An 18447-nucleotide genomic window follows, 5' to 3' on the forward strand; every position below is an offset into this window, starting at 1 on the left:
ATCAAAAAAGACAATTTTTTGAAGAGATGCACCATCAAAAGAGACAACTTTTCAGAAGCAGGATTGTCAGAATAACCCCAGATCACCAGCTGCCGATTACTTTCTTTGTGACTTCTTCATGACTCTCATCTGCTTGTTTCTCTTTTTGAGTTGTTGATTTTTCCTTCCTGCTCCAATTACTACACAATTTTAACCTCTCCGTCGTGCCTGAAATAGACCATGGGCCTACTAAGACCTTTGTTTCTGAGCTTAAGACATAGAAGGGCCCCGTCAAGGACAATGAACTACTCTCTGTGACTACACAGGCAGGTACATGAATTAGGCTTTGCAGAATTAAATCACAATTCATGATCTCTTCTGTCATTGTCTCCCAAATCCCAGCTGTTCCAGGATTGCAGGTGGTTGCAAGCCCAGTGCTGCACAACAAATTAAAACCTAAAGTTTCTAATTTAGGTAAGCAGGAGGAAAATTTGCGTGGACCTCTCAAACAAAATGGAGGCCAAAAACGTGAGGAGCTTGCTGAAGTTTGTTTGGAAAAGGCAAAACAAAACTTTGCTGTCTTGAGAGGGTCACTTCAGTCTCAGAGCCCCAGTAAAACCCATATGCAACCATGCAATSCAGTACAGTCCCATTGGACTCTCCTTCAGTTTTTAATTAAATTAAAAACTTCAACTAAAAAAATCTACTTCAAGAATCTGGAAGTTTCTTTTGAAACAACAAAATACTCAGACATTTTCACAATAAATATTTTAATATTAAAAAAGAAAAAAAGCCTCCATATGTGAATCAACTACCATCGCCTCTACAGRAAACTCACCGGCTGAGCTTTACCTGCCTTTCCCAGCAGTCTCGCTCCTTCCCAAACCTTCACAAGGGTCAATTTCCTAATTCACAAAACCACCACAACCAAAGCAAAGAATTGAACCAGGCTCACACACCGCATCCACACACACCCAGGACGATGTCCCAGYGAGAGGACCCCTCAAGCACGGAGTGGGGACTGAACGAGGGCCATAGTGCGCGCTCCCGCGGCCGCCACCGGCCTGCGCGCCTCCGCTGCCCCGGTAACGGCCGAGCTCCGCCCCCGGCCTTGGGCCCGCCCCTCGCGGGGTGGGCGATTCTGAGGCCCCGCCCCGCTCAGGGTGGGACGGCGGGGTGTGGGCGGGGCTGAGGAGCTGTTCCTGGTGCTGACCGTGCTCACCCGCAGGGAGCGGCTGCCGGCGGGAGCAGCGGATGCGGATCCGGCACCCCCTCGCCCGCCCCGGTGTCCCGCTGCCCCGGTTCCCCGCTGCCGCCGCCGCCGCGCCCGGAGCGGCCGCTGCCGAGGAGCTGCGCGTGACGCGGCTCCGCGACGCAGGCGCGCACTCGCGGCCGCCTGTGGGYGCGCGTGCGCGTTGGCGCGCCGGCACTTCCGGGTTCCCTCGGTGTCGGCGGTGGTTCCCCGCTCTGCCCCGGTGTGTTCCGCCCCCGGCTCTGGCTGTTCCCGGGCTGTTCCCGGGTAGCCCCCGCCGCTCCCGCCCCCGCCGCGCCTCGGGGCTGTCATGCCGGTGGCCGCCGCCGCTCCCCTGATCAGCTCCGTGCAGAAGCTGGTGCTGTACGAGACCAGGGCTGTAAGTAGCGTCCGCCCCACCTTGCCTCCGCAGGAGCCGGGGCACAAAAACTGCGCCTTACCCTTGTTTTCGTGTGTTGGGATCTGGTTCTTTTTGATCACACATTCAAAACATGCCAATAACTTAAAAAAAAAAAAGTTTTTCAAGTTCTTGTTTTCACCGTGTTTCTGCCTCGTGAYTTAAGCGAAGGATTGGCCTCTGACAGGGCCCTGCCGTGTAGGTGCTGCCAGAGTGRGAGTGAAGGTTGGGCCCCTGCTCGTTCTGTCGTGTGGCTGTCATACATCCAGGAGAACAGTGCTCACACCTGCCAGGGGGAGGTAAAACCGGACAGCTGAAGGTGTTCAGAATTAAGATTTGAATTAAGAATGGCTGAACTGGTTACCACCCGCACCACCCTGTTTTCTTCTTATGACACGCTTCAGTTCTCATTGTCTGAATGTCTGTTGAAACAGCTTCCAAAGTTTTCAGTCTGACCGCTGGAAGTAAGCTCTTGAAGATTTTTAACATTCCTTATGTCCTGTTGCAAATACTGTAGGCATGTGTTATTCACAGGAGTTTTTTGCCATGGGCAAAGTGTTTTGGAKGTTGGAGTGGTAATTGCTGCTGTAGCCATGTGATGAACACCATGTGAGTCAGAATCCAAATCTTGGTGTAGAAAACCAGAAAAAATACCACAGTGTTTATCACTCTTTAGCTCAAATTTCTTCGTGTTTCATAGTGTGTTGATTTCTCCCTTGTTTCGCTGGATGTTGGTTTTCTTCACTTGAGGTGATTTTGAAAAGGGTTAGATACCRTGGTCTTAAATGCAGCAGTTAGGTRTGGTTTCAAGTTCAGATGTTACCATACTGATAGCAGAAACATAATTTATACACTGAATCCCCTTGGAAATTTCCCAAAATGTCACAGATGACAAAGTAGGTTTGTGCTTTTGTGATAATTCCCCACTGAACAGCTTGTGAAACAGAGAAGATTAAAGCATGCAGAGCTACTGATACAAGTAAATTGAAAAAATGAAGGTTACACTCCACAATGTTACACTTTTTAACCTATGTTTAAATGGATTTTGGAGGCTGCCTTATTTATCTTTCTCCATGTTGCTGGTAAAGGCTGTCTTTTATTTTGTTTTCAGCTGTATTATTATATGTGAGTAGGGCAAAGRGGAAATGGGGTTTCTGAAATAGGCCCTCTATTACTCAATTTAGTTGCTCTTGGCTCACAACTCATGCYACATCTCAGCTGAGATTTGGCTTCCTGTTACTGGCTTTGCATAGATACCTGGCCTGCTTCTCTTAGAGCTGTGAGGCTCAGGGCCWGTATTGCACTTGGGAGTTCTGTCAGCTATCTGCAATTTTCTAGGCCTCTCCAGCTGATSCTGTCACATCTGGAACCATAGTTTTGTACGTCTGCCCAGTGGTAGCTGGCAGCTTCTGCCAGAATGGATGAGTTTGTCCATGCTGTGCTTTGTTCAGAATTCAGTGAGGGGTGGATCCAGCTGTCCTGATCRCTCCAGGGGGGAAGATGGTTTTCATCAGCTGTGAAAGGTAATAGTTCGTGGATAAACACCTACCATTCRAAATGTTTCAGCTGAACAAACGCATTTCAAAGCTGTTACTTCAGTTGCTTCTTGTGAGTGGTGAAAGTGGATTTTTTTCTCTGAGTAAGGTTATGTTATCTTAAAARCTGCAAATTGAAGCACTTTGTGGTTTGATATTCAAGTTCTAGTCWTTTTTTCAAAAGAAAAATTTAATAGGAATAATTTGGGTGTGATTTTTTGAAAAGACTTATGCACTTAATAAATGCATAGGCTAAGGGATGTTAGAAAGTACTTCTGGAGATCATGAAGTCCAGSCCCCAGCTCAAAGCAGCTTCAGCAAGAGCCTGTTGCTCAGGGCTCTGTGCAGCTGAGTTTTGAATACCGTCAAATATAGAGATTTTACAACCTCTGCAGACCACTTGAAAGGGTTTGWCTGTCTTACCTACACCTTCCTGTTACGTGGTTTTAGACAGAAGCAAGAAGCTATCAAAGCTGTCTGAAGGCTGAACAGAGCTAAAGTCAGTTCCCTCAGTCTCTCCCACTTATCATGGGCTTTGTCCTGTGGGAATATGGGTAGCTCTCTACTGGAATCACTCTGGTATATCAATGTCTGTCTTATACTGGGAAGTCCAAAATTGAACTTCTGGTTTGATCTGTCACTGTGACAGCTCATTTAGTGTCATGTTGTGCTGCTGACAGAAGTTGCCACTTCTTCTCCCYGAGGTATCCCTCATGCAGTCTCCTTTGCATAAGATCTCACAATCATGCAGCTACCAGCTGTAAGTCATTGGTACAGCATAAGCATCACCCGAGAGCTTTCTTCTGGTTCAGGTGACTCTTTTGATTTCCCTGAGGCTGTGGGCTTGCTAGATCCAGCATGTGGGATTTGGAGTTGTATCAGATATAGGCTGGGACAGTATCCTAAGATTTCTGTGCAGAAAAGGGATGATTTAAGTTGTAAGCAGTGGGTAGCACAAGCTAGTGGATTTTACACTARTTATACAGCTTATAACAGTAAAACCTCTCTGTATTAAAGCAGGAAAAAATTAAATGGATGAGGAAGTGGAAAAAGTGGAAAGGGTTTACAGAGGTCGTTGTTGGTTTTGTGTTTTGTTGTTTTGTTTTGGTTTTAGTTTGTTTTTTTTTTTAAGAGGAAAATACAGTAGTATTATTTAAGTTAAAGAGGAAAGGCTCTGGTAGTGTTATTGGAGTGAAATGAGAGACTGCTAGATGTGCGGAGAACTGAATTCATGGCATCAATTGATTCAACAGAGAGCAAAATTCTATATTTTCTATTAACATTTATATTTAGGATAGTTGCTGAAACCTACCTTTTAAGCCAATGTTTTGGGTCAATAAATGCCATGGAGATGTCTCCTGCTTGTCCTAGGAAGTTGAAACCTTGTTTAGAAGTAGTCAGAAAAATTAACTGAAGGTTTTATTCAGATCGATGCCAATTATCTTTCCTTTTATGCATGTATTGATTGCTGAAATGCACACCAGAGGGCACTAAAGATATTTTGGCACTATGATTAACAAAAGACAAAAGATATTTTCCACTCTTCTTCAGGGGAAGATGGAACTTTTGTGTATCCCCCAGATGAAGTCCACCTGAAAGTTGTAGGTTAGTTCATTGGAAATTATCATTTCCCTGAGGCAGYGTGACATTGAACAAGACAATTTGTGTCATCTCTGTAAAGGCCTATCASTTGCCTATCTTTCAGGATAAATGAGTCTTAATTAATAGTATTTTATTCTAATCAGGTTCTTTTACAGTCTCCGTCTCCACAGTATCCAAATGACTTGCACAARCTTATTAACTAATGTGACTGGCATAATTACCTGTAGATTTTTCTGCCTTTTATTCACCAGGGAAAACTATGGGCATTTGCTTTTTTTTTTTTTTAATGTAATATATTCTAATAATGTAAACATTTTTTATATTAAAAGAATGCAAGATTGCTTATTTAATGTTGAAGTAATCTCTGGTCAAATTGGAGAAGCTTTCAAATAGGATATAATTTCACAGAAAAAGTTTTAGAATTTTTACTGAATTAGGAAGTGCACTGATTTATGTAGGTGGGTATCTGATAGAAATAAAATGAAACATACTTAACAGTGGAATGATGGTAAATATTTTCAAGTTGCTTAAATTAAGAGTGGTGCTGTGACTGGAACATGACAAATRGAATATTTAATCCATTCTGAAGTCCTGCATATAGAAAAGTAATTGAAAATTGAGGCAAATGACATAAAACACAGTCTAGACATAGAAAGATGCTATCAGATTAACCTGGTTGTATTACACATCTCAATCTAAAAATTAGATGGCCTTATGTATTTAAATCAAATCCTCTATTGAGATGCAGTGCTACAAGGAAAATCTCTGGCTTTGCTATGGATGGAGGAAAGTTAATAGAGAAATTAGTATTTAAATTTGTGTGGAGTGAATGAGGAATCATCTGATAGGGATGATTTTTTTCAAGTAATGTTTTAGGACTTATTTAGCCCAAAAGGTGAGCCTGCTYTGATTAGACTTTTAAGATACTCTAAATAATTAGGATAAGCAGAGCCCCAGAAAGCAAGGAATTATGATGACCTTCAGGAGTAGATAGAAAAATGATTTGAAGTATAATGGCATGCTGTGAAACTTCATGCACYTTACAATAGATTATACATCAGTGATTGTTTATTGGAAATTTATCAATTCAGGAGCAGCAGAGGTGAGGAAGGAGGTGGATCTGGGTGTTTTATCTGAAGAAGGGGTGAGAGGTTGAGCTGCAGGTGCATTACAGGTCTGAAAAAGAGTAATGTGGTTATTTGTGSTGTGGTCATTAATGAAAAATACTAMTATATCTCTAGAATGAAACCTTGTATGGTATTTGTGCATATTTACTGTCCATATTCATTTAATAAGTAAGAATTCAACCAGGAATAGGTCCATTGAAGCTTCAGTGAAGTAACATACATGTAGCAATGTCTTGGGTAGAAGAATAGGATAGCGAGATTCTTTTAGTCTAATGAAGTGCTGAGAAGGCATCCAGTTACTTATTTTTCTGAAAGCATTCCATAAGAATAAATGCCGAAAAGCAAATAAATATTTGACTAAAGAAAAATTTATAGATTGCTAATTAATAGATTTAGCTGACAATTAGAAGGAAGAATCTTGAGGAATCCTTCAGTGGAGTGCCAAGAGGTAACTCCTGTTTGGGACAAATAAGCTTTAGTTTGCTTGGGACAAAAGGGATTCCCTAAATCCTGTGGTGGTAGGATGCAGAATGGGTACCCATTCCTACATGCCCTCGGAGTGGTGCTTGGCAGCCTATGTTCTAAAATTTCTCGTGTTGAAGTAACTTCCTTTGAAGAGTTTCAACAGTCTACGGGAAGCCGACAATTTTGCTGTTTTAGGTACTTCTCCTTGCACCTTATCATGTCTTCCTTTCTTCATGTCATTCTGCCAGTTTTTATGAGAGATGAAAGACACTTCCACAATTGCTGAAGGTTGTGTAGAAAGTAAGARCAGAGTGGAGTTTTTTCTCTACCTTCCATCGAGGTGCAATTATGCTATGATTCTATTCAAATTGTTGATAAATTACATACATTCTCCCCAGGTCAAGTCTGTTTTGTCTGTGATGGTAATGATTAATGATCTTTCTGTCCTCACCTTGACCCRTCACCTTTTCCATCTTATTTTCTGTGCCTGTCCTGCTGTGGAGGGGGAGTAAGAGAGCAGCTGGGAAGGGGCCTGGCAGACGGCCAAGGTGAACCTACTTCTTGAAGGTTTTGTGTTTTTAGGCATATCCATGGTCTCAACAGGTGTCGTTTTCAAGCTTTTTGCCTAAGATTGTATGTGTTTTCTTTATGCTATTTGCTGATTTAAAAATTGGCTGTGGTTGCACTGTCTGTTTTTCAAACAACTTTTAGTGTATTTTTGCTTGTTTTTATTTTCCTGCTGATTAAGCTGTGTTTAGCTTTTTAACTGAAGAAGCTAAAAAACTTGAAAAAGTTTTTTGCTGTGCTAACATTTCTTAATGATAATTAGTCTGTACAAAGAAGCAAATCATAGTTTTAGACCRGGAGTTCTAAGAAGAAAGCTTAAAGAAAAGAAGGGAAAAAAAAGAAGTGAGCAGAATGTTTGATTTCAGAACTATTACCCTGCCATGAAAAAACAACACATGGCAGTTAGAATTTTTTGTATTTTGTTTAGACTCCTTTTAGAAAAAGTTGCTTTGTTTTGTTTGGCTGAATCAAAAGATTGATAAAAGATAGTGTAAAGCCTTTCAATTAGATTGCTTTGGTTAAAACTCAGTCCCAGGTGGAAGTGACTAATGACTGTTCCTATCTTGTGGTTGCTTAGTGATAATTGTGCAATAAATTAAGCTTCAGTCCAGCTATTGTAGCTGCCTGGTGTGTTGCTGTGGTTGATAATGTGTGCTTGTTAACAAATTTCAGCAAAGGCCAGRGGCAGAGTAAACCTGGAAGCAGATGGGTCATCTCAGGTATTGGTTGGAGGGCTCTGGCCAGAGCAGGGTAAAGGGGCCTGCACAGCTTCTTGAGTACTGTTCTTTGGAAAAAGTGCTTTGTTGGTCAACCAAGAGGTATTTTGTTGGTCAAGGCTGCCTGTTTATCAAAATGCCCTGGCTGTGCTGTGAAGTGGAATTGTTTGAGACACTTGGGAAATGCTTCAGTTTAGTCAGTTCAACTTATTACCTCATTCTGTTTATTACTAAGAATAGATACTCCCAGAAAGGTTTCCATAGCTTTTTCTTTTTTTTTTTTTACTGTAACAATTTCTATTAATCAAAAGATTGTAAACACTACAGTACCTTTTAGCTTTGATTAATTTTAGAATTATATTATAACCATAGAAATTTATTTACTGTTTCATGCTCAGTGCTGTGTTGATTTGGTTTTTTCTTAATAATTTCCTAGTATTCCTGTGATGGTAAATTTAATTGCACATGTCACTGATAYAGTTTTATTTTTGCTCTGTGTCATCCAGTAAAACAGATTTATTTATTCATGAGATGCATAAAATTAGGTAGCCAAAACAGCTAATGCTGAAGTGTATTTTTGTGTTCTTTTTTATATTGTTAATTTTCATACAGTCTTTGTTTTTCTTTCAGGTCTTGAAAGTTGAATTTGACCTGGCATATCATGCTGTTTTTCAAATAAATCTGGGGTTGTTAGCCTGTCGTGAAAACTTGCCAGGCAGAAGTCTAATTTKGGGTTCCTTGTTTTGAACACTAACCCAAATTCAAAAGTTTTTGCCGATGTTTCCTTTATTACTTCCACTAGAATATCCTCTAACATGCAGTGGGTAAAATTCCCATTTACTCAACAGGGATTTCTCATTGCCTGGCTTACTTTAAGTCCATTGATGCTCAGTTTTGATGTTGCTCTCAACTGACCTTCCCTAATACATTACACGGTCTGGTTCTCTAGCTTAAGCTCTGCAAATTAGTGTTTAAATTACTTCGGAGAGCCTGTTAAGTACCATTCATTATGGTGGTTGCTTCCCTGGTCTGCAGGTACAATTACTCCTCATCTAATCTAACTCTGCTGCTGTTCCAAGCAGCAGCAATAGCACCTGAAGCTGGCCCTGTAGCTCCCTATAGCAGCTGCCAAGGTGATGTGAGTGATGCATTCCTCGTAGCACTTCTTGATGCTTTGTTGGTTAACTAAAATGGAAATGAGGAACTATCCAACTGAACTRCCTGAATAATAGCATTCACATCTCTCTCTCTCCATGTGTGTCACGTATGTTCCAATTTTAAATGTGCTTTTTGGTCCAAACTGCCAGTTGGACAAGCATCTTAGGGCTATGCTCTTCTATTATGTAGTATTATTGGYTGGTAACCATAGGTGTCCCTTTGGGAAGAAATTGCATTCATTTAGGGAACTGGACATAGTGGGACATCACTGAGCTGTATTGCAGTATTATGGAATACTTAAAATTGTTTAGCTTTATTAGCTGACAGTTTTCTACAAATAAAGAAGCTGCACTCTTGAAATGGATACTAACGTACCATCTGTATATTAAAAATAAGTACATTTCCCTCTGCCCATRTACCTTCCTCTGCATGAAGAAAAAAGTGGTACAATGGCATGGTCAGAACATATCTGCCTTTGTGGTTTGGTGTTTCTTGGGGGTGGCTGGTACCAGCAGCASAGCTGTACCATTTAGTGCCCTGCACTGTCCTTATGATTTCCCTCCCTCCTGTCTTATGAGGCAAGATACTATCGCTAAGGTATCCCTGCAGAGCCTACTCTGAGGAGGGCAGGCTGGGGAGCTTGGGCTGTGCACAGCAGCACATCACTCCTGAAAAACSCTGTAGGAAGCGCTGTCCTGTGACRGAGTGCTGCCTCATAGGCTTYAATGAGGGAGTGTTGTGATGCCACATGACTTTGAAGGGTCTTCTTACTGTCATTTGGGGATAAAAAGCAAAACTGACCAGTTATTACTGTAATGTCAATGTACAAAGCAGAGCCAGAAGTTGGTGGTGTTTCCTTTTATGGCTTTTAAAATCAAGTATTTTATTTTCCTATTTAGAGCTTACTGACTATTTAGATGCTTTTGTGAATTCAAGGAAGCTGAAGAGGGCTTTAAGCTCTTTCTCCGTAAATATTTTGGAAGTAAAGATGTTTCTTAATGTCTAATTGACACAAATTATGAAATTGTGAGGTTTGTGTGAATATTATTATTGATTTCCTTTCCCACATCTTAAATCCATGTGACTTCTAGAGTTAAGAGCTGACTGCATAGATCCACGTGAATTTGCCATGCTTTCCTACTAGGCTGAGCATTATTAATGAGTTCTACCTTGCTGTGCTAGTCCCAAACTGATTAAATGAATTAGAAAAAAYGAGAGCTACTTTTAGCAAGCCATTYCTGCAACCTGTGCTTATTTTTAATTCCTCTAAATGTAGGAATTAATTTATAGTTTGATCTCCTTACATAAAAAATGGACATGCTCTATGTTTATTTGTGGTCATTCTTTATTTTAAATGTGAAATAAAGCTAATATTTTTTTAAAYAGTAGTATTGTTAACCTGAAAATTTTAATATTGTGGAAGACTATTGTTGAGAAGATTATCATAGCAAATATAAATAAAAATAGAAGAAAAATTTCAGTATCAAAGTACTAATAGTTTTTCAGTGTTTATTATGGATCAGGAAAGTCTAGTTGGCAGAAATAGCAATGGAGTATGATTAAGCAACAGCAGTTTTAGCTCATGCCAAGTTAAAAACTCATTTATAAGCTTCAGCTAAGTTTTACAAAGCAACTGAGAAGACAGTAATGGCTGGGGCAGGATGTTGTTGGATGGTGCCTGGTGTGAATTACAGTTTGTCTTCTCTAAACAGGTTTTTGCCTTTTGATTTTAGTTTCTTTTCCCCCTTATATAGAGGAAAGAAGAAGTTCTTTAAAGTTAGAAAGGTTGATTGCATACAAATGTACCTACCTAAAATACCGGTGTCTAAAACAGTTTATTAACAATCCACATGGAATATGGCATATTTCCTGCTAGTAGAAATTGATCTAGTCTAGACAATATGTAAATGGCATTGCTGATGTCTTATGTTACACTGGGATTTGGTGCTTTATCTTGTATAATATTCTGACTTGTTTTGTTTTTTTTTTTTATATAGCGGTATTTTCTAGTTGGAAGTAATCCTGCAGAAACCAAATACCGTGTTTTGAAAATAGATCGCACTGAACCAAAGGATTTGGTTATAATTGATGATAAGGTGAGTGCCTCTATATTTAGTTACTGGAGTTTTTTCACAGTTGTTCCAAATGATATTGGCTACCTGTCGGTAGCACTGAAATAGGAAACAAAGCATGTAAAGCAAGCCTTTGGTTTATTTTATACTTCACAGATTAAGCAAATTCTGCTATTCTCTGACATGAAATAACATTTAACTACCAAAACAGTAACTTYTCTGATGTTTTATTTTAAAGCATGTTTATACGCAACAAGAGGTGAGGGAACTTCTTGGTCGTTTAGACCTGGGAAACAGAACAAAGATGGGGCAGAAGGGCTCTTCTGGGTTATCTCGAGCTGTCTCTGCTTTTGGTATAGTAGGTAAGTGTTTTGATTGATTTTATTAAATCTTTTTTTTCCCTAGCAGGTGAGGCTTACTGTGTCATGCTGCGTATCTTCCTTTCTCCCCTTGATTTTATTTATTTGTAAAGTTAAAGAGGATTTAGAAATTTGTCATGTTTAAAGATAAGTAAGTTTTTGTGTGTTTTGTGAAAACAGGTGGCCCGTACAGGGTTGGAAGTTGTGCTGTAACCAGTCTCCTCTTTGTCACTAAGGGACAGATCTAGAAAATAGCCAGACTCTAGAAGCTTGGTTGAAGATCTCACCRAACTCAGCTGATCTTAGAGCACAAATCATGTGGAACCTGGCTCCTGAATTCCAGAGCTCACAGAACACTTTTTYAAAAAGAAAATGGAAGTTTACATTTTTATTAGGCTTTATTTCTTTATCACACACTATTCAGAAAGATGACTTTTCTTTTTCATTAACTTTTTGCATTGACATATTTAAAGATTTCTTTTTCATATTTGAACAAGTATAACTGACTGGTRTGTCAGCTGAATTTTAAAATGCTGCTCAGCTGTCCATAATCCCCAAGCATTACTTCAAGGATTTAATAGCTTCTAACTTCATCTGAAAGTCACTACTTTCCTGCCTATTGTCTGATGCTGAGGTCAATATATTGATGGGTGATGTCTCTAAAGTAAATGTTAATGTGTGCTGTGACAGTTCCCAAGAATATTTTGTGGTTTATTAGAGTCAGTGTACACCTGGGCATCTAAAGCCAAAGCTGCAGAGAAAGTGGAGAATGCAATTACTTTGAATGATGCTCCTGAATTTTGCATAACAATCAAAAYGTAATAAAATTCTATTCTAATTTAAAGTGGCAGGCTACTAGACTTTTTCTTTCTTTTWACCTGTGAAGCATTTTTGAACTTATCAATGCATCCAGTTTTTCAGAAATTTCTCAGATAATATTTATGTTCCTCACTGATTTAAGAGTATTCATAATATGGGTAAAGCTAAAGGAGCTTCTAACTGCCTTGCAGCATTGGCCTTTTTTCTTGCACGAACCATCAGTGCTCACTATCTAAATATGTGATAATATATTTGGTTGGATGGAAAGTGGTTGTGATTGATTGACAATTTTGCATTCTGATTGTATGACTGGTTATATGTACTGTTCATAACAGGAGAGTTTCTGTTCTGTCGCTGCACGAATGTATTGGTTAACAAATATGGTATATGTATTTGGAGATGRCTTTCTGGAAGTAACAGACTATATACTTCCAAATTATGACCATATGATTCAGACCATATCTGTATAAACATGTAATTTGAGGGAATGCAACTGGTTGTTTATTTCTGCCTCCTGGCTCATGTCAGAAGAACAGGGCTATTTTTTTGTAAAATTGTAAAGTACAGTTTTGTTCTGTCCTCTGTTTCATTAACTAGGTGCAGCACATTCAGTGCACTCAGAATGGGGGTCCTGATAGGCTGAGTTCTGGTTTGCTGGGTAGTGTTCAAAAGTAGAAATGGCTTTTAAAGGGACCAGGAGACCTTTTCAACCAGGCCAAGGARAAAGGCTCAGTTCCTTATCAGTCTTTGTTTGCTGAAATTCAGAGGGTAGAGGCTGGCTGTTCACATAAATGAGTTCAGTATCTGGAGGATACAGGAAGAACTGTGACTACCATTTAACAGCTGAAATTCAATAGTCTGATTGCTTCAAATGAAAGGTTTGTTTCTKATTGTCAGCAGGGCCTCCTGTCTTTGTGCAGGTGAGAGCATTTTTCCAAGGGGGGCTAATAAGGTGGAAGAAAAGATTGCAGTTCATTCGATCACGTTGCAGCCTCCAGCAGTGACAGGGAAGAAAATGTGCGCTCTCTTCATCCTTCTTCTTTACTTTGTAATGCAAAGCTAAAAGAACTGAATACAAATAAAAGTAAAAATCTGAATTGTGAGGGTCCGTTTGTATCATGTTTTCATCATCATCACCTCTGTCCCCAAATTATTTGTTGATAGTGCAGTAGTGAGTTTCAAGCTCTCAGCAACCTATCAAAGCAGCTACTTCCAATGGCTAATTAATGTAATTTATTACTTATTAAAGCACATTACTGCTCTACTRTACTGTACTAGTAATGCATTTGAGTTCAGGGGTGATTATATATTTCTATGTCGAATTTTTACGTTTGTGTTGCATTTAAAGKTTTGTTACAGTTTTTCCTAATCGTATATAATAAAGATAGCAAAAGAAGGCACTCCATGAAGAAGCATGGCTATGCCCTGCAGGAAATGAGGGTGGAGGCTTCAGAAGCCATCTTTTTATAGGTAATAAAGCCAGACACTCCCTGTTCTACCTGCTTAGCCTTCTGCACTTCAGCAGGGTCAGAGTGTTGATACCTGAGAGAGAAAAGAGGAAAAAAGGATTATCCCTGGTACTCTGAATGGCTGATGGGGAGAGATGCTGCTTTTATTAAGGAATTTGGTTCCCTGCTGTTAAGAGAGAGCACAAAGGTGTTGTTGTACCCACAACTCCTTTTGCTGTTCTGTGTCCCTCCCCAGCARAGAATACATGAACGTGAATAGGAAAATAGAGATTGGGATTCTTCTTTGCCCCAGAAAATTAACCTTTTGGTGTCTGAAGTAACTAGAGTATGCCTGTCTCTGAACAATGAGAGTCTAAGAAAAGCAAATTGACGTATGTTGAGTAGACAGAAATGTACTCCAAATTTTCRGTGTCCTAACTCTGCTACATAGTATTAAAAATACCCACAGTGGGAGGGTAAGTAAGTAAAAAAGGTGTACTTCATTGATTAACAATTACTGGGAGTGAATTTTAAGATTCTGTCTGTATGTTTATATGTATGTGCATGTTATACATCTAACATTAAGAACAAGCAAAAATTCTTTGAAGTCTTGAAACAATTCTGATACTGTTTTGCTACATGTTTCATCACATAAACACAGGCATGCTACTAAAAGCCTTTTAATGCTGTTTTAACAGGTTTTGTCAGGTTCTTAGAAGGCTATTACATTGTGTTAATAACAAAAAGAAGAAAAATGGCAGATATTGGAGGTCATGCAATATATAAAATAGAAGATACCAATATGGTCTACATTCCAAATGACTCTGTAAGAGTCAGTCATCCTGATGAGGCCAGGTAAACAATGGTCGTAATCCATGTGTACTTTTKGAATATTTTCTAAGCAATGTTGAACTGCAACTAGACATTTTAGTCATGGATTCTTTTGTTTTAGTATTTCATTCAAGCCATTTTATCTTGCTGGGTGAAAGATAGGCTGCAAGTTCTGTGACTGAAGAGTAAATACAACTGTCATAGTCTTCTAGAGTTTATTGTCCACATCTCTATGTCACATCTACAGATTAGCAAATGTGCACCAAGAAYCATCAAACCAAGGGCAAAGTAATGCTAATACTGGTTTGTACTGTCTGGGGCACTGTTCTTTATTTAGTATTTCTAGCATGATGTTAATCTCTTCATGTTGTGCCCTTCAAAAAGGGCTGAATAGATTATTAAATTATTCTGTACTGTCAGAATCTTGTGAAAGTTGCAATTGTAAAGGACAATGAAAAGATTCACTGGTAAGTTTAGCTGCTTCTTTCTTCTTTCTTTTGGCGAATTTTTTATGAAGACAAAAATTAGAGCTTATATGTTTTTGTCAGCGTAGGGTAACTTTGCTTCTATGAAATACCAGGCAACTGGTATCAATAAACTGCTTTTCAGTCTGTACCAAGTGTGAATTGTCAGTAAGTGACTGTTTATGATAAACTGATGCCAGGTGGTAAATCAAGCCAGTGGTAAATATTAAAAAAGCTTCCACTTAAAGGTAGGGTCAGTCATAGACCTCCATCTTCCCTCTTAGTGTGCAGCAGATCATGTTATCTAATCTACATATTTGTGGTGTCAGCCATTTTATCATTCATAGATAGTGTTGTGGTTTCTTCTGGGAATTTGCAAGGCTCTGGCAGATTGTACTAGATACTTCTTTCTTTTTCATTTATTTGAGAAACACTGAAGAATTTTATTTATTTTATAGTATTTTTAAGAGTTTGGTGTTTAAGTCCTGAAAAATTTGATGTGCATATGTGGAAAATAGAACTACAGCTTTATCTACAACTGCCTAAAGAAACAATGTATATGAGTAGACACTAGGTTTTGGGTTTTTTTAAAAAAGCTAGTACACTGTAATTGTTTTGACAGGTAGTTACACTAGAGTCTCAGCATATTTAAGATAAAAAGGGAATATAAGGCAAGAACCAATATTTATGTGTAGTTTCATTTCTGTRAACCTTTGAATGACTTCTTATGGTCTGTCTGAGTAAACTAGTAATTCTTCCTACAACTTGAATTGTTTTGCTAGGTATCTGAGAATATTTCAAAATGTGGACCTTTCCAGCAACTTCTATTTTAGGTATGTATTATTTACTATTCCTTAAAAAAAAAAGTGCACTTACACTTGCTAGAAGAGTATAAGATTTGTTTTTGATACGCAAGACCTTGAAGTTGATACTTTGGAGAAATAAGTCACATGATCATACTGCTTGTCCACTTTTGTGTATTTTGAACCTGATTTCTCCTTCAACCAGTTGTTTAGGAATTTAATCTCCATTAGGTTAAAAACTATAGAACTACTATTGGCATGGTAAAAAGTCAGTTTCCACTGACTGTTCAGCCTTGCCAGGTTATGCAGAAGTTCTCTCTTTGGGAAAGTATAATATTTCAGGGGTGTTGCCTATCTTTGTTTTCTTAAATTGGTCTTATTTTCCATGAATAAAGCTTTGCCTTGATTCAGAAGCAAAGACAGAGAAATAGGCCAATATCTGTGTGTGGTATGTCTTTCTTAGGGCCTTCTGGCACTGCCAGTTCTCTTGCTTATTGTGTCATAARTGCCATACCTAAGACAGGTTTCTGTGTCCCAGCTATTAGTAGGTGAGATTTTGGGGACAGCACAAAAATGGGAGAAATGTGGTGATAAACTTGGCAATAGTAGTTAGAAGACTTGAAGACTTAAACAAAAACAACCAAAAGTCCCTCTTACAATTACCAAAAGGTGTGTCAGTCTAGAAGATGTTTTCTCATGGAAAATGAAGGGGTTTTGTCACTGCTGAATCTGTGAAGGTAAAACCTACCCAGGTTTTGTGTGTGCTTCATGCTTTTGCATGTGAMAGATTTTTTGCAGTATAAAACCTTGAGTTTTTCTTCCATGCATTGYCTCCCAGATCTAACCTTATAAAACTTCCCCCCTTCCCACCTCCTATGCTTGGAGAKGACAAATTATTACTGTTTCTGTGGTTTTACATCGAAGGAGAAAGCGAAGATTCTTATATGACTCTAATAAACACATTTATCATAGAATGAATCATAGAATGGTATGGGCTGGAAAGCTCAAAACTCCATCCAGCCTGATCTGGAAGGCTTCCAGGGATGTGGCATCCATAACTTCTCAGGGCAACCCGTTCCAGTGTCTCCCTACATTCACAGTACACAATTTCCTCCTAAAATCTCTCCAGTTTTAGTTTAAAACCATTCCCCTGTGTCTAATCACCATGTAAAAAATTGCTTTCCCTCTTTTTTTATAAGCCCTCTGTAAGTACTGGAAGGCCATAGTGAGGTCTTCCCAAAKATTTCTTTTCTCAAGTTGAAACTGTAGAATTTAGATAAACTGTTTAAAAGATAACATATGTAAAATTTCTTGTACAGAAAAAAATGAGTAAGTGAATGACTTGACACAAAAGTATGTTTTTGGCAAAAATCATGCGTGGCATAAACAGAAACTTTACTACTGGCAGACAATTTACTGTTTATGTTTTATTTTTCATTAAAAGAAGCATTTTCATAAAATGTTTTTGTGTTCTATGTTTTAACTGCATATTTTCACTTTTCAAAAGGAGAAACATAAGGTGGTAGTAATATTCTTTCTTACTGTTTAGAGTCTTTTAAATTTATCATCTTCATTAAAATTGTTCTTGGTTGAAAGCATAACWCATTTTCCTGCATGATTTTCATGTAAATCCTGAAGAAAATTAGGAATCAGTAATAAGAAAACATTTGGTGTAAGGGGAGAGTGAGGAAGCAGCCTGAGCATGTGWCTTACTGGGATACTGTTTAAATGATAAAAAAAAAATTAAAAACGCAAACATAGCATATTACAGGTTCTTTTTTCCCCTGACAGATAAGTCAGGACATTATTATGGAAATGTGGTGGATGCATGGTTACATCTTATTGTCATTAGTGTTGAATCTACATATCAAATGTTTAAATAATTTTTTAGATCTTTAATGAATATCTAGAACTTATATGAGGACCAGTAATCACTGATGCTGTCTTAGACTAAAATGGAAATCTATGAGTATTTGTGATTTAAGTGTAGTGTGCATTTGATTTCTCCTTGGAAAGAAGCTTAGTAGCCTAACAAATTTAGCAATTAGTATCAAGTGTTAGTAAAAGAGACATGAGATGGAAAWTTGTAACTATTATGGATGTAATAAAAAAAAAACCTTTTCTTTATTTAGCAGTCACTATCTTAAGATGCATCTGTGCTGCAGGCATGAATTTGGAGACAGATACAATTTGTGTGGACCAGGTTTTTGGCAGTCTTGAGTTCAGGCAGCAGTTAGAAAGTAGTAGTTCTTACTGCAAAAAATGAGGTATCTGAAAAAATGTCTCTGAAAATCTCAAAAAAATAAGGTTGTCACTGTATACGAATATTTCTGGTGGAATAGCTCTTTTTAATCTTCTGGAATGCTTCTTGGGACATAGTGAATTAAGTTTCTCRATATGCTTTGTTCAAAAGGCATGTTTAGTTTTCAGTTAAAAGAAGAGTATAAACACATTTTCAGCCTTTGTAAACTGTAAGCAGTTTGTTTGTTTGTAAAGCTTTTTTTTTTTAAATTATTTGTATGACTTGCCATTATGGAATCAGAATCTTGTTCAGAAGTCTTTTCTACTGGATCTTGTTCAGCAGTCTTTTCTATTGGATAAAAAAGTACTTTGTTAAATATAAGTACAGATGAGATGGAGAGTAAGGGCTTTCAGAAAATTCCTCTGCATCTACAGTTATTAATAAATGTTAACTGTCTATCAGTTACAGCTATGATCTGTCTCACTCCCTTCAGTATAATCTTACTGTACTGAGAATGCCACTTGAGACATTAAAAACTGAAACAGCCCAGACTGGACAAGAGAGTTTTGATATATTTGAAGATGAAGGACTCTCAACACAGGGGGGAAGTG

At 38.5% G+C, this 18447-nt stretch overlaps 1 protein-coding gene across 1 annotated transcript in view; it reads left to right on the forward strand.

The window, feature by feature from the left end:
• The first annotated feature begins 1403 nt into the window (after positions 1 to 1403).
• FIG4 (FIG4 phosphoinositide 5-phosphatase) overlaps positions 1404 to 18447 on the forward strand; it is a 51366-nt gene continuing 34322 nt past the window's right edge. The window contains exons 1-6 of the mRNA XM_057390165.1: positions 1404 to 1610; positions 10796 to 10894; positions 11109 to 11232; positions 14195 to 14351; positions 15574 to 15624; positions 18299 to 18447. Of these exons, the coding sequence (XP_057246148.1) occupies positions 1542 to 1610; positions 10796 to 10894; positions 11109 to 11232; positions 14195 to 14351; positions 15574 to 15624; positions 18299 to 18447 (649 nt within the window). The 5' untranslated portion in view covers positions 1404 to 1541. The remainder of the gene's footprint in view (positions 1611 to 10795; positions 10895 to 11108; positions 11233 to 14194; positions 14352 to 15573; positions 15625 to 18298) is intronic.

The sequence above is a fragment of the Malurus melanocephalus genome, unplaced genomic scaffold, assembly GCF_030028575.1.
Source record: "Malurus melanocephalus ecotype Western Australia unplaced genomic scaffold, MMel_1.1 scaffold_23, whole genome shotgun sequence".
Taxonomy (NCBI): domain Eukaryota; kingdom Metazoa; phylum Chordata; class Aves; order Passeriformes; family Maluridae; genus Malurus; species Malurus melanocephalus.